The sequence below is a fragment of the Branchiostoma lanceolatum genome, chromosome 4, assembly GCF_035083965.1.
Source record: "Branchiostoma lanceolatum isolate klBraLanc5 chromosome 4, klBraLanc5.hap2, whole genome shotgun sequence".
NCBI classification, from domain to species: Eukaryota; Metazoa; Chordata; class Leptocardii; order Amphioxiformes; family Branchiostomatidae; genus Branchiostoma; species Branchiostoma lanceolatum.
Window position 1 is genome coordinate 26171534 of NC_089725.1, and position 14091 is coordinate 26185624.

At 41.5% G+C, this 14091-nt stretch overlaps 1 protein-coding gene across 1 annotated transcript in view; it reads right to left on the reverse strand.

Annotated features, from left to right (window-relative positions):
• Nucleotides 1-14091, reverse strand: part of LOC136433707 (uncharacterized) — a 76086-nt gene that overhangs the window by 45130 nt on the left and 16865 nt on the right. Inside the window, exons 27-44 of the mRNA XM_066426151.1 lie at nt 13756-13905; nt 13561-13622; nt 10776-10995; nt 10366-10519; nt 9984-10144; nt 9434-9610; nt 8823-9032; nt 8284-8419; nt 7666-7809; nt 7035-7186; nt 6437-6623; nt 4584-4786; nt 3617-3731; nt 2924-3118; nt 2214-2409; nt 1666-1798; nt 1088-1231; nt 526-655 (exon numbers count right to left, since the gene is read on the reverse strand). Coding sequence (XP_066282248.1) covers nt 526-655; nt 1088-1231; nt 1666-1798; nt 2214-2409; nt 2924-3118; nt 3617-3731; nt 4584-4786; nt 6437-6623; nt 7035-7186; nt 7666-7809; nt 8284-8419; nt 8823-9032; nt 9434-9610; nt 9984-10144; nt 10366-10519; nt 10776-10995; nt 13561-13622; nt 13756-13905 — 2869 coding nt within the window. The remainder of the gene's footprint in view (nt 1-525; nt 656-1087; nt 1232-1665; nt 1799-2213; nt 2410-2923; nt 3119-3616; nt 3732-4583; nt 4787-6436; nt 6624-7034; nt 7187-7665; nt 7810-8283; nt 8420-8822; nt 9033-9433; nt 9611-9983; nt 10145-10365; nt 10520-10775; nt 10996-13560; nt 13623-13755; nt 13906-14091) is intronic.

A 14091-nucleotide genomic window follows, 5' to 3' on the forward strand; every position in this document is an offset into this window, starting at 1 on the left:
TCTTGAAAAAAAATTATAAGATTCTATTGGGCCGATAGGGAACTATGGGAGAAGACGTCCAAACAAATTGGCGAAATAAGTTAAAATCTCTCAGACATCAAAAACTACTCAATAGAAATTGGATTCAAAGTTCCTAAAGTCTAAAGTATATATAAAACTATTGTTTGCTACGTAAATTAGACCAAAAAGTCCATGGGTTCAAAGTTCAATGACCGAAAGCAACCTATACATACACGTATCAAACGCGGGTAATTTGAAGCACCGTGTTCGCGGTCAACTCGTATATTATACAGATTTTCAAAGCGAACTAATGTAGTTTGCGTGTGCATGTATTTTTTTCTTAGTGCGATAATCAGATCATGCGTTATTTTGTGCAAGATTTGTGTTGTTGTTATTTTATACCGCCCGGCTAATGGCACCCCCGCTTGTGGGCGGGAAACTTTTGCATAACAACGCTGACAGATCCATAGCAACGTGACCACCGTGATTTCATTATGACAGCCTGATGCACATTAGTAGTCTTACCAGTGGTTGCCAGACCCTTGAAAATGTCTCCCAGCATGTAGGTGTCCATGGACTGGGTGCAGTGGAACTTGTAGAGCGGACAGCCCAGACACATGCTGAGCTCACGCAGGGTCTCCTGCTTCCCATGACCCTGACAGGAGCAATGTTCTGTAAGTACACTCGTGGGAAGAGTTCAAACTATCCAGGACTAGTGATGTGAACTTGAAATGGCAGTAGAAAACATTTATGGGGTCTGCATTCCCCTTTCTCATAAAGTGTAACCAGTTTGATCTCCCATAATTTGCAGGGAAAGCTGTCTTCTTCCTGTAATTTGTAGGAAGGTTACCAGATTTTGCACAAAGGCCTTCCTTGAATTTAGCGTAATGCATAGGTAGGAGGTTCTCCTGAATTCACCAAAAGCCTTGTTGGGACACCATGCTGGCCCTCATTTATTAGCAAATTCTATATCTGATTCATTACCTATAATTATACATTGAATTGTAGTCTGGCATGTGATTACAATATTATTGGAAAGAAAACACAGATCATGAAGCAGCAGGATAAATAAAATGAAGACGTCTACCGGTGGTCCTTGGCAGAGTGCCCCCATGTTGGCAGAGATGGCCTGGGTCAGACTGACAAACACACGTTCTGTCAGAGGTGTGATGACCAGACGGGAGGCAGAGCCCTGGTACTCAAACCCATAGTCAAACTCCATGTCAAGCACCTGAGACAACATCATAAAGACACGGGAGTGGGTAATGCTATGGTAACATTCCTCTATCACAGCATTGACAAATATATTGGAACTTCCAGTAATCATCAGGCTATCTTGAAATATACAGACATGCAAAAATGTATTTATTTCACAGCGCAACCAGGTCCATTACTGCTCAAATGCAAAGCTGTGCTGTTCTTTATGTTCAAAGTTACTTAGTGAGTTATCAGTTTTTCCTCCTCGTAACTTAGCTATTCATATTTCCATATGTAGAAAATAGAGTAGCAGTATCAAAGCATTGTAAGTTGCGTTACCGTACTATGCACCTTGTACAGTTCTTGCTATCAAAAATTATGTATCTTTAGATATTCTCTAATGGTAAACAGCTGTGACCATTTCAAGTTATGTAACTAGATGGCTTCACATGTTTGATTCATTCCTACCTTAGTGGAAACAAACTTAGTGTCCTCCTGGTAGTTGTATTTGATCTGTGACCTCCAGTGGAAGCTGTGGACCAGACTGGATCCCATCCCCATCGTGTCATTCTGCTCATCCAAGAACCTCTGCAGCACATCCCTGGAGTAAGAGTAAAATTTTTAAGTTAAGAAAATAATAGATTGTATGAAAATAAAGAGGTTCAATCTAGCAAGCAATAAGACAGTGGTTGTTAAACCTGTGAACCTTAGTACCCAGTACAGTAGTTGGTAAAGGCCAACGAACAGATGGCCAATGCTTAGATACTGCTACAGTATTGGACAAAAATGTTCACAGTGGTTTTTAAGTTCACAGTGAAATGGTCACCGCAAAAAACGTGAACATAAAACCACCGCAAACATTTCTGCATTTACAGCATTCATAAATCAGATTAGTTCTTTAGAACTTTTAGATACAGTTTTAGCAATAGTTCAACTTCCATGTATGTACAAGCTGCCATACATTGTACCTGTTACAATTGTAATGAAATGTTCTCTGTGTAATATATGTTACTAACTTGTAATGTGCCAGTAGAGCGATGATGTTGCTGATCTTCTGAATCTGTGCAGGGAAGAGCATCAGCTTCATCTCCGAGGGCTCAGTCTGCTTCTCCTCCTCCTCCTCGTCCTTCCTGGACCCCTTGGACAGCTTGCTGACGGGCGGGGCCAGCGTCTTCATGGTGTCAATGGGAGGCTCCATGGGCTCTGTCATTGCTAATGAGGAATCAAGGTATAAAAGTCAGAATTACAAATCTCCTAAAGAGCTGAAAAAGCTTTTAGCATTACTGATCATCTCTTAATGACTATTTCAATGTAAATACTTGACATTGACATTTAGCCTCCTTGCTGTCTTGACTGTTAGTCTTAAACCATTAAATGCAAATTGGTTCCAAGTGGTCTAATAGTATGTTAAATTGGTGAATCTCCTTGTAACCAAGTCAGTGAATATGATATGATTAAGGCCTTCTTTCCATTGGATGGAGACTGTTGAGCTAGAGACCAAAATTGAATTTGTACCATGACTGTATGATTAGAATATGATCCATGATGTAAATTAAAGAATAATTTGAAAGACAGCAAAACACACAAAATTTACAAACTACACTTCTTTCTCAATGAACTGAGCTACTAAAAGGATTTTTGTCCCTTAATGCTTTCTCAAAGGTCGCCACCACATCAGTGACGTGGGGGTGCAACTGATAGAAACATTGCAGTGACACAAGCTAACCATCAGCGTCCCCCTGTTCCATGTCAGCATCCAGTAGAGAGTTCCTCTCCTCGATGGTGCCGATGGTTCCCTGCTCCAGCTTGTCCATCTGGTACATGGAGCCTGCTGTGGACCCCAGCATGCTGCGCCCACGGTGGGACAGGGAGTACCCCTGCGAGTACATGTCCATCTGCTCCTTGTCTCTGGGCAGGGAAGCTGTATGTGGTTCACAGCAAACAGAAAAGAAGTTAAAACATTTTGTGCTACAACTCTACCTTAATAACTGAACAACAGTAAAGAAAACATTATTAGTGAGTGCCACACATTTCTATTCAGTTTTTCTTTTATTCATTAAAACAGAAATAAATACAGACAAGATGACGGCGCACTTAAGTTAAGTCAAACTTATGTCAGTGCCACCATCCAACAAGACAATCCAGTTTTGGTCTTTGCACCTTGGTCAGTTATTGTTATCCTCAGCATTTAAGGATCTCAAAATGAACCAATATTTTGGAACTAACTTGGAGTAGCAACCTTTTCAGCACCTTGGACAGTACCGTTAGGGGTAGAAGGGGGTCAGATTTGTTTAGGTCTTTTTTCTTTAGTTTATTATATGAGTGATCCTGTAGCAATAGTAAGAAACCAAACAGGGAACATGGTGCCTGTTGTACATTTGTCAGGATGAAGGAATTTGCAGGTGTTCCTGATACCAACCTTGGCTGTCTGTCTTGCGGACCTTGCTCCTCTTGGAAGAGTCCTTCTCATCATCTATCCCCTTCAGCATCACAGCTGTGGCCTGCAGCATGGTGGACAGCTTGGACAGGTTTTCCTACAGAACAGAAACATTCAGTTATAGCAGAAAATAATGGAAAAACTGACATTTAATATTTACAAGGGAATGTCTTTGTGACTTGCATACATTTCCTGGTTAATAATAACTTTATTGCTCAACAATTGTACAAGGTACAGAGTATGGCATTCACTGGTACATAGATAACATTCTACTAGGCTAATCCGTCTATCTTATACAATATGGTGTACTGGTCTATCTTATACAATATGGTGTAGTAGTATGGGATGACAATGGGATTTTACAATTATTGGAGGAGTTTCTTACGTCTAGACATTCTTTGATATATTTCCCAATGTATACCATGCATGGGTTGTCACATGTCATTATGTACTTAAATTTGCTATTTAAGTCCATTGAGATAAATCCTGGTAAGTCCAACGATAGCATTGAGTATAGTGAATTACGTAAATCAAAATATTTGGGACATACAATCAAAAAGTGAATTGAACACTACTAAATATTCTATTCTTGTGTGTGTGTGTGATTCTTATCGAAATTCCAATTGTAACAATGACATGAGAATACAACGGATAGAGCACACCAAGCTTCTCAAAGTTGTCATTCACTAGTTTGGCATTGTTTCTGCATATTAAGAAAACAGGTGGTACTGCAAATTCATTTACTTTCAAGGTGGTAAATGAGGAGGTAAAAGAGGTTTTCACAGTGTCTTCTTCAATATACTTGATTGAAACAATTCTCTAGTATAGTAGCATTACTTGTAATATGTTGGAAATGCATATTTTAGTGTCATGAATTCCTACAAGCGAGGTCACCGCAAAAGCTAAAAAAAACACTGCAAGTTAAAAATTTGCACTAAGTCACACTAACTTGTATTGCATTCTTGTCTCCCCCTTCTGCAGCCTTGAGACACCCTTCCACCTGTGCAGTCATCTGGATGTGTGTTGCCAGCTGGACGATCTCTGTCACATGATCCAGGGTCCAGGATGGGGCCTTCTCTGCCTCTTCATGGGCGTCCTTTGCAACACTCATCTGGCTGCCTGCTCGACTGCTCGTACGACTGCGAACCTTACCTTTTTTCAACAGAAAAACAATGGTGTTCAATACATTCAGTATGGGTGGAAATAAGAGGTCACAGAAAAATGAATCATACTGGCTCTTGACAAGAAAAAAAATCAAAATCAAGTCTTAAAATGGAATTTTTAACTGGATGTAAGTGCTGCAAGCAGTGTTCTCGCCAGCGCCCGTCCTCCCGTCATTTGACGGGTTTTTGTCGCTCATGACGGACAAAATTTTTGCCCAACCCGTCATTTTTAATGGAAAAAAATTGGTGTGTGAAGATATTTAGACAGAGCTTAGAATTTTCAAAAACTCGAGAGGATCAGCGGAAGTTCGTGACGAGGGCAATCTAGATCATTTCTAATGCCCGCCGGCGACAACCCCAGCAACACACAGAGAGCGCCGTGGTGGTTGCTAGTCATATTTGGTGGCCGCCGAAAACTCGGCGTCATGCGCCGCCCTCCCCACTACAGTTTTGGCCGGTCGCATCAGGCTGACGTTTATTTCTGTTTTATCCCTCTCGGTTCACCGTCAGTTATTGTCATCAAAGAAGCCTTAAAATTCAGAAATACTCCTATAGCTATCAGGCTTTCTGTAATCTGTGTAAACAGTATTAAAGTTCAAGCCGCGGCGGCTGAGTAACATGCTTTCCTCCCGCAAGAAATGGTAATCAGGCGTCAGATATTATTGTAATCCACCAATCACAGCGCACGTCTCCGTCGCGTCAAGAAAAAACGACCAATGACATGCGAGTCTCGCTACTCGCGAGATTTCAGCTAAGCGTGAATTTACGAGATGTTAGGGGAATGGCGGGAATCGCAAGGATCGCACGACGAAGCGGCTGTTGGAAGGCTTGAATCGACAACTTTTGAACACATTCAGTGCAGTTACCGGAGAAATTAACCGTGGAAAACATGGTACAAAAAAATGGACGTCTTTATTGCGTTCTTTCTCAAAGTAGGGTGTCAAATTCCTCATTATGTTCAATAATTACAGGACGCATACGGAACAAGTGTTGAAAAGTTGTGTTTTATTTTTGCCGACTTATTCTGTGTGTATTTTTTGTAGGACGTAGCTGATACGTAATAAAGTTTTGTTGTGCTAAATTTATTTTCTTTGCCGATTGTATACAACATAGAAGTGTAGCTTGTGTGTGAAGTTGTGAACATTTGATATTTCCGCGATGACGGCACGCCTCCCCAAAAAATTAAGCCTGAAACCCTTGTGTAATTTTTCACCGAAAGAGATGTCATTAAACTAAGCTTATTCTACTAGGAAATTTGCCTCTCAAAATGCAGGAAATAGCGTTTCAGAGGGTCTAGATCTCAAACTTTCCCGGGGGAGAATACCCCCGGACCCCCCTAGAATGGTCACGCCTCCGGCGCGACGCCTCGCGCCTTCGGCGCTCGATATGTTCTTCCCCGAAGCAAAATTGAAATGACGGGTAAAAATTTCAGGCTGGCGAGAACACTGGCTGCAAGTCAATTAAATTTTCAACTACTTTATAACCAGCACTGAAAGTACAAACCAGTGCCCTGTCTTTAGTGAGAAAAGACATGGATCTGCTCTACCATAAGTTAGAAATTTCCTCTCTAAGTGTTAAAGTGTACAAGAGAAATTAGCAATGAATTTTCATATGAAGTATTGCTAATTCTGTTCCTTACTTTTCCTGCCCTCCTTTTTGTCAGGAATAGGGACCCTCCTGGCCCCAGCACTGTGGATCTCCCTGTGTGCTGAGGTCTGGGGGCGCTCGTGCCCCAGGGCCGTGTGCAGCTGGCCCTGTAGGGCTGTCTTAATGGCAGCGAGGAAGGTGGGCAGCCAGTTCTCTATGGGACCCTCACACTCCATGGGCTACAAAGTCAGGACACAGAACGCTACTTAAAAATCTGTACATAAAGTAGACGTCCAAAACTAGAATGGAGAAAGGTATCTTTCAGCATTAACAATAAGTTAATTGTTAATTCTTGCCCGCAGGCTAATTTCAAATAACAGGATAACAATGTAATAACAGATGACTATTCTTATATGCTAACTTAATGTTAACTCTGAATCTTAGCTTGTTATTGACTTCTTTTTTTTTTAAACAGTGGAAGATGATATTAAGAGGAAAGTATTTGGTCTCTAAATTGAGATGAAATTTGGTGGCTTCTTTCTTATTGTCAAAGTCCCAAAAACAAGCAATCTATAATCTTCAATGTTGACCACAAACGATGTAAGCTTGACTACATAATTGACCACATTACAAAGATCACAACAACGTACCTGTTGCAGAGGAAGTTTCTCTCCCACACTGCTGAGGACAGCGATTATCTGGAAGGTGTTGTTGGACAGCGGCTCACACTCCTCATGTTTCACACTGCCCATGTCAGGGAACAGCTTACACAGGTATGGGCTGACAGCCTTCAGGTTATGACCTGCAGAACACAGGAATGTACATTTGTTTTAGTAAAGCATAAAATCTGTACATCTTAACTATTATGAAGGAACTGTCGAAAGGAGAGGGTCTACAGCCCTGTCTACAGCTCTGATTAGTCTGACAAGACTGAAGGATATCAAGGTTCGACATGTATTATGGACATATTTGGGAAAAGCAAATAACAGCTTCCAAGGTATGATTTCCTGCTATATGCCAAGAACAAACTAATACATATTGTTCAACAAACAAAATCTAAAGAGATTGTGCTGAAAAAGAGTAGAAATCTTGCAAAAACACTTGCAGCCTATCAAATGCGTTTTATGATGTTTAACATCTCAGTAAACCTTAAAGAGATGGCTACCTACCACAAAAATGGTACAAGTGATGCAAGAAAACATTTCACTTTTTTTCTTCAAATAATGATAGATGGGATTATGGGGATTAGAACCCAGGTTACAAGGTATTGGTAAGGCCTACCGTTACAGACAACATGTAGGACATCCTCCATGGACAGGAAGTAGAACCTGGGGAACTTCTGCCTCTTCCTCTCCAGGTGGTGCAGCAGGGACTTACGACAGTGCTCAAGGGTGCCGTTCATCTTCTCAAGGAAGTTCAAAATACCTGCAACAAGGAAGTATGCAATAACTATAAGGCTTTTGACAGGAACAGTTGTCTCAATGGTTAGGCTAGTGGACACAGGATCAAGAGGTCATAGGTCCTGAAATTTCTGGCTAGACAGTGTGAAAGGCACTCAACACAACTTTTGTCAGTCCACCCAGGTGTAAGAGCTAGTGCTATCTGACTTTGATAGGGGAGGTAAAAGCTGGTTGATGGAGAGGGATGGAGAGGGATGGACTCTGCCTTCCAATACTGTTTCCAAGACACAGTGGACTAACAACCCACTGCCCCTTAAGCCTCAAAAAGGCTTTGGGACCTTTATCTTGCCTTAACCAGTATATCTAAAGAAAATAGATCCAAATATTAGCTTTTAAACCATTTTCTGTAAACTATAAGGCAAGGGAACACATAAAACTGCTTGACAATGAGAATCAAAGATAAGTTGTTCAAATGCTGAAAAGAGTAAAAACAATGTACCTTTCCTGGAGCAACACTGCAGCACATTAGGGTTCTTCTCTGTTGCCCTCATCAGCCGTCTGAAGTCCCTGTTGGCTGCAGCAAACATGTTGGCATCGTGGGACAGGGTGGTTCTGACATCAGCTCCAGAGAACACCTATACATGCAGGAAACAAGACATAATCCACCAAAACAGTCTTTTTTTTACGAGCTATTGGAGGTATAATGTTGTCCCTAGGCCCAAATTATATTGTGTCACATTACTTTGTAATACACAACAATGTATTCAGCAGGCCTTCATCTATTCCCAGGTACCAGACTTGATATTAGCTTACTGGTTTTCAATACAACTCTAAGGAAGTCATTTGATGTCTAAGGGTGCTATGTTGCTTCCATCCTTTGTTAAGTTTGCATTGAGTAATCATTACAGATCCAGACAAAATGATACACTCAGTGAAGAAAAGTGCCACTTTACGTACAATCAGATTCATTACATTGCATAAAACAAGCAACAGAAAATATTGAAATTTTTAATCATAGGATATTGACAAGGCACCCACCTCCTCCAGCTCCACCCACTTCTCCTGCACCTCCAGCCAGACCGTCAGCACGGCCTCGATGGTCTGCAGCCTCTTCTGCCACTTCAGCACCTCGTCGGAGAAGGACCCGGCTGCGCTGGAGGCGCCCATGCTCTGCAGGGACACCTGGTGGGACTCCAGCTCCTCAAAGATGGTGTCTGTGCTGGTCAGCAGGAACAGCTGTCCGGAGTCCTGTCAAGCAGATGTATGATTACACAGCAATGAAAAAAAAGGAAAGTGATCATGTGAGCAACAACAGCCAGGATTTGAACTCCTGCACTCTAGCTCTAGAGGCAGAGTTGCTAATCACTGGACTATACATGCTACAATACTATGAAGGTACCAGAAGGTAGAATGTAGTTTTCCAGCAAGTGGAAATGAAACATTTGTTGCGTGGTCAAAGATAGTTGTGACAACTAACAATGTAATGAACAAAAAAATATAGTAAAATGACTTCCTTATTTCTACTCTACTGAGTTGTAAAGATTATCGAAAGCAGAGCAGCTCTGTGCTTAAATGGTCTTGTATTAGACCATTCGAACATCCATCAAAACTAGACCGTTTGCAATTGCCACAACCGCACTCCCACCAACCTCTCCCAGGTTTGCTAAGCTGGCCGGCAGTGAGGCCGTGCTGCCCCGGCGTGTACGACTGATCGACGTGTTGTTGGAGGTTCGGCTTGTGGCACGAGCCCTGCGGGATGGCCTGGTGGCGTCGTCTCCCGTTATCGTGTGCGTTGCCTCACTTCCTGAGTACTGACTGGCTCCCTCCTGAAGATGAAGGATGCTGCTGTCAATACTTTAACTTATATATATACAAGCTGCGTTAGAACCATTACTGCATTCTTGACTGTGGCTCTTTTATGCATGCTGTATCTAATTCCATCACACAACAAGACAAACAAAAGGGCGTATGTTTTTTTATGAGCTTTTGAGTTTTTGTGTAGATCTTGTAACAAGTGATACACACTGTGGAAAGGGCGTGGAGAATAAAGTCAATAACTTTTAGACTTTCATGTCTCAAATCTGAGTCAACTTTTGGACAATACATTTCACTTAACTGCCAGATACTAACAATTTTCCCATCCTGAAAGCAAAGTTTTGACATATTAGAAATGTAGCAAAGACAAACAATTACACTTACATCCAGGAGGGCTGGTCCTGTTGTTGTGGGCTTACTCTTGACATGCTGCAGCAGCTCAAACAGTTTACTCAGCCAGATCTCCTCATACGTCTTCAGGGAGCTCTCGATGGTCACCTCCTTCACTGCTCGCTGGACAATGTTACGTACATCATCCACATGCCCTGGGGTAAGGGAAGACAAGGATATTAAGTCAGCTATAGCTGGTTGTCAATTGTTATATCAAGCAACTATACAAGTACCAAAACATAGTACATTAATTTGCTACCTTGGTTCATTGCTCTCTATTGTCTAGTTGGTAACAAAGCACTGGAACTGATACATCACGACACACTATCATTCTCTACATTTCAGTGTTGAAACACTTTACTTCTGAAACACTTACTCTGCAGCCCCAGCTCCAACAGCTGCCCCAGAGTCATCTTCTTCAGACTGTCGTTGTCGATCTGTAGAACCCCTCCCGTTATCCTGACTAGCTGTTTCCAGTGCCGGGTCCTCATGGCGGGGTTACGCAGGTCATCGATCAGCGGCAGACAGGCCTGGGGAGAAACAAGACTGTTGAGCCAACAGCTAGGCAGAAAACGTTTCTGACGCAAACGATGCAAATGAGAAACAACTGTCTACAGCATACTATTCCATACTTAGGAATGTTGCACAGCAGTTCTATGTCCTTTGACAGTAATGATTATTGAAAACATATAAAAGAGCTGTGTTAAACACAGAGTTAACAGGTTGAAAACGTATCATTCTAATGCAGCAAAGATCAAGTTTGAAGTTGTATGTGAAAGTCTATACCTGTATGATGACTATGGACTCCTGCATGCCCATGTACACGTCCCACACGAACGTGTCGTCAGGCAGACCCTTGACGCGGGCCAACTGCTCCTGGGAGGCCCCACGGAGGAACTTGGTGTCGATCTTCTGCCAGCGGTGCAGGCGCCAGTCATTCTGCTGCTCCGACACCACGCGCCATGTCTCCCACACCAGCTTCAGGTTACGCAGGTCCTGGCGGCATCTAGCCAGAACATTTTAGCAATGAACTAGAGTTCCACGACCTCATACCTTCGCCGACTGATGTTAGCCTTTTCGAGTGAATGCTTATCACTCAGTATGTAAATAAGGTCCTCGATTGCATGAATTTCAAGTGATCCTTTTCTCTACACAAAACACAGCATTAAAGTAAAATCTTTAAAGTAAAAATAGAAAAGAGGGCCATTGTAGCATTTCCTCATATATTATGTAAATGAGGCCATCATGATTTATGTCTGATAACGTCCACATTTGATTATCTCCCAAACGCCACAAGAATGAAATCCCATCATTTACCACTCTGGAATTATAGTATTTTGTCATAAATTATGCAAATTAGGTATTCGTTTGCGTAATTGATATCTATCAATATTCCTCTCTTTCTCAGTTACATGTCACGTGTTTGACTACAATGGAATGCAAGGGTTTGTATACTTTTTCACATCACAGATCCTGATTTGCATGATTCTTATACGATCATGTAAATCATCACTCAAACTATGTACATCCCTACAAATCATGACGATCCGTCATCACCTTCTTACTAGTATTCTCTTTCAAAGTTTAAAACAAACCCATACCTATACCTACACGAGTTCTCCCAAGACTTATAAAAATAATCACTGTAAGAATATTTTTGCTTAATTGGTATCATAACTTTTATCTTTACTACAGAAAATAAGGCAATTTGTTGGCAATGTATTTGCTTCAATTATGCCCTTATTTTCATAGTCGACATATCAATCAGTTTTTATCAAACCTATACCTTCCAACAGGGAGAGCGTTAGATCGTAAGGCTGCCCGTGTGACCTCCCTGACCCCAAAACAGAGCCCTGCACCAGGCAAGTAAAGTATCACATGTGTCCTCCAGGGACGTCTCACAGGGAGCCTGCGCTGGTTAACTAGGTCACCTGTCAGTGCAATTTAACCTGAATATATAGTCTTAGAAATAGCAAATTGAAAGGGAATTGTAGACATTTCCTTATAAATTATGTTAATGAGGCCTTGTCATGCATGATTTTTGTCTGATATTGTTCACCTTTACTTAGCTTCTTAATGATACAAGAATGAAATTCCAATCATTTACTATTGTGGTATTTTCAATTAGTATTTTCTCATTAATTATGCAAAATAGGTAGCTATTAGCATTATTGGTATCTATCGATACCTCTCTTTTTCAGCTATATATGTCACATGTTTGAGAGTCCTATTTTGAAAGGCAGCAGATTTATAAACTTTCCTTGCTAATTATGCAAATTAGCTCCTGATTTGCATAATGAATATTCAATTATGTAAATCATTAATCGAGCTATGTACATACCAAAAATCAAGACGATCCGTTGACCATAAGTCTAGTTATTCATGTCCAAAGGTCAAAACAAATAAATTAAAAACACCCGCTGCAGCTCCAAACAAACCGCTAGAGGGCCCAAACGTGCACAACTTACTTCATGTGGCATGGACTATCTACCACACAAAAATCATGACCGTAGCACTTGCAGAAAATTCGACCTCAAACTTTGAAGCTACACTGCAGTACCCAAAGTACCCGCTAGGAGGCCCATCATCGAAGTTGACCTTCCCCTTTAATAAATCTACCTATTCACTAAATATCATGCACAACCATCAACAGCTTCTCGAGTTATCCTGTCAACAAACAAATACGCATACATAAACAGCCCACTGCAGTACCGCAGGAAAATGCCAGGTGACCCATTTTTGAACTTGAGCTTTGTTTTCACAATCTCTACGTACCCACCAAAAATCATGCAGATCCATCATCAATACGTCGAGTTATGTTGTCTACATACAAACACACTAACAAAAAAAGTCCACTGGAGCACTTTAGGAAAACGCCAGGTTAACCATTTTCGAACTTGACCTTTGTTCCCACAACCACCACTTACCTACCAAAAATCAGCAAGATCCGTCAAAGTTCTCTCGACTTATGATCTCGACATACATACGGACCCACTTTACAGCTGGCGTAACCGATAACATAACCTTACCGCGAATGCATACATTCCCGGCGAAGGTAATAACAGCATAGAACTGTGGTCAAATGCATTATCAGTGCGTATGTAAATAGGAGAAAATGTGGTAACATTGCTTATAGTAACAATATTCTTGTCTCATCTTCTTTTTCATCAATTTCCACAATTTTACCTTCTCTATCCAATTCAACGTCTTTTGTTCCCCATCATATGGGGGTTGGACGTGCTTGCACACGGATGGGGAAGCTCCAGAACTCCTCAGCAAGTGCAAGTCTTTTTTGTAGCAGGAGTTTTTACGGCTGGATGCCCTTCCTAACGCCAACCCAAACCCTACTGCTACTGCTGGGCTTAGGACATGGAAAATGTGTGTTAAGTGCCTTTCCCAAGGGCACAACGTCTGGATGCATGTCCGGACATGTCTGGGTACTCCACTGGGGATTGAACCTGGGTCTTATTGGTTCATAGTCGGATGCTCTGCCATTGTGCCACTAACATTGACCCCATAGTAATGATGACTGGTACATTTACTACGTTCTCTGACAATTTGACAAACTTACTGTGGCAGGAGGGAGAAATTAACCACTGCTGTCTCCAGAAGTTCCTGCAGCTCAATAAGGTCCTGAAGAAATCAAAATCAAAAGAGATATTCAAATCAATGAATCAGCGCATAATCATAAAACCATCTTACACCAAGGGATTAAAATATCAGTTGAGTACCCTGCTGTAGTAATATCCTATGTATTGTGACTAACCTGTGCTTCATTCTCGAGGTGGTCGAGTCTGCGTCTGAAGTCACCCAGGATCTCCCAGGCGTTCTCAAAGGTGCACTCCCGCATGTAGACCTCCGACTGGGATATGTCAGACACCAGCTCATCCACCCTCATCCCAAACCTGGCTAGGTCCTGAACAGGAAGGTCACAGTAGTGTCAGAGTTGGTCCATTTATTTCAACAAGCAAAGAAGGATATAAAAAAAAAAGCTACTGAAAAACCTTGCATGAAGAGAGATTGAATAATATCAAAATGGATAACGGAAATCTGAACACTGTATTGTATAAGATTCTATCCACTATTTTTATTCATAAGATAC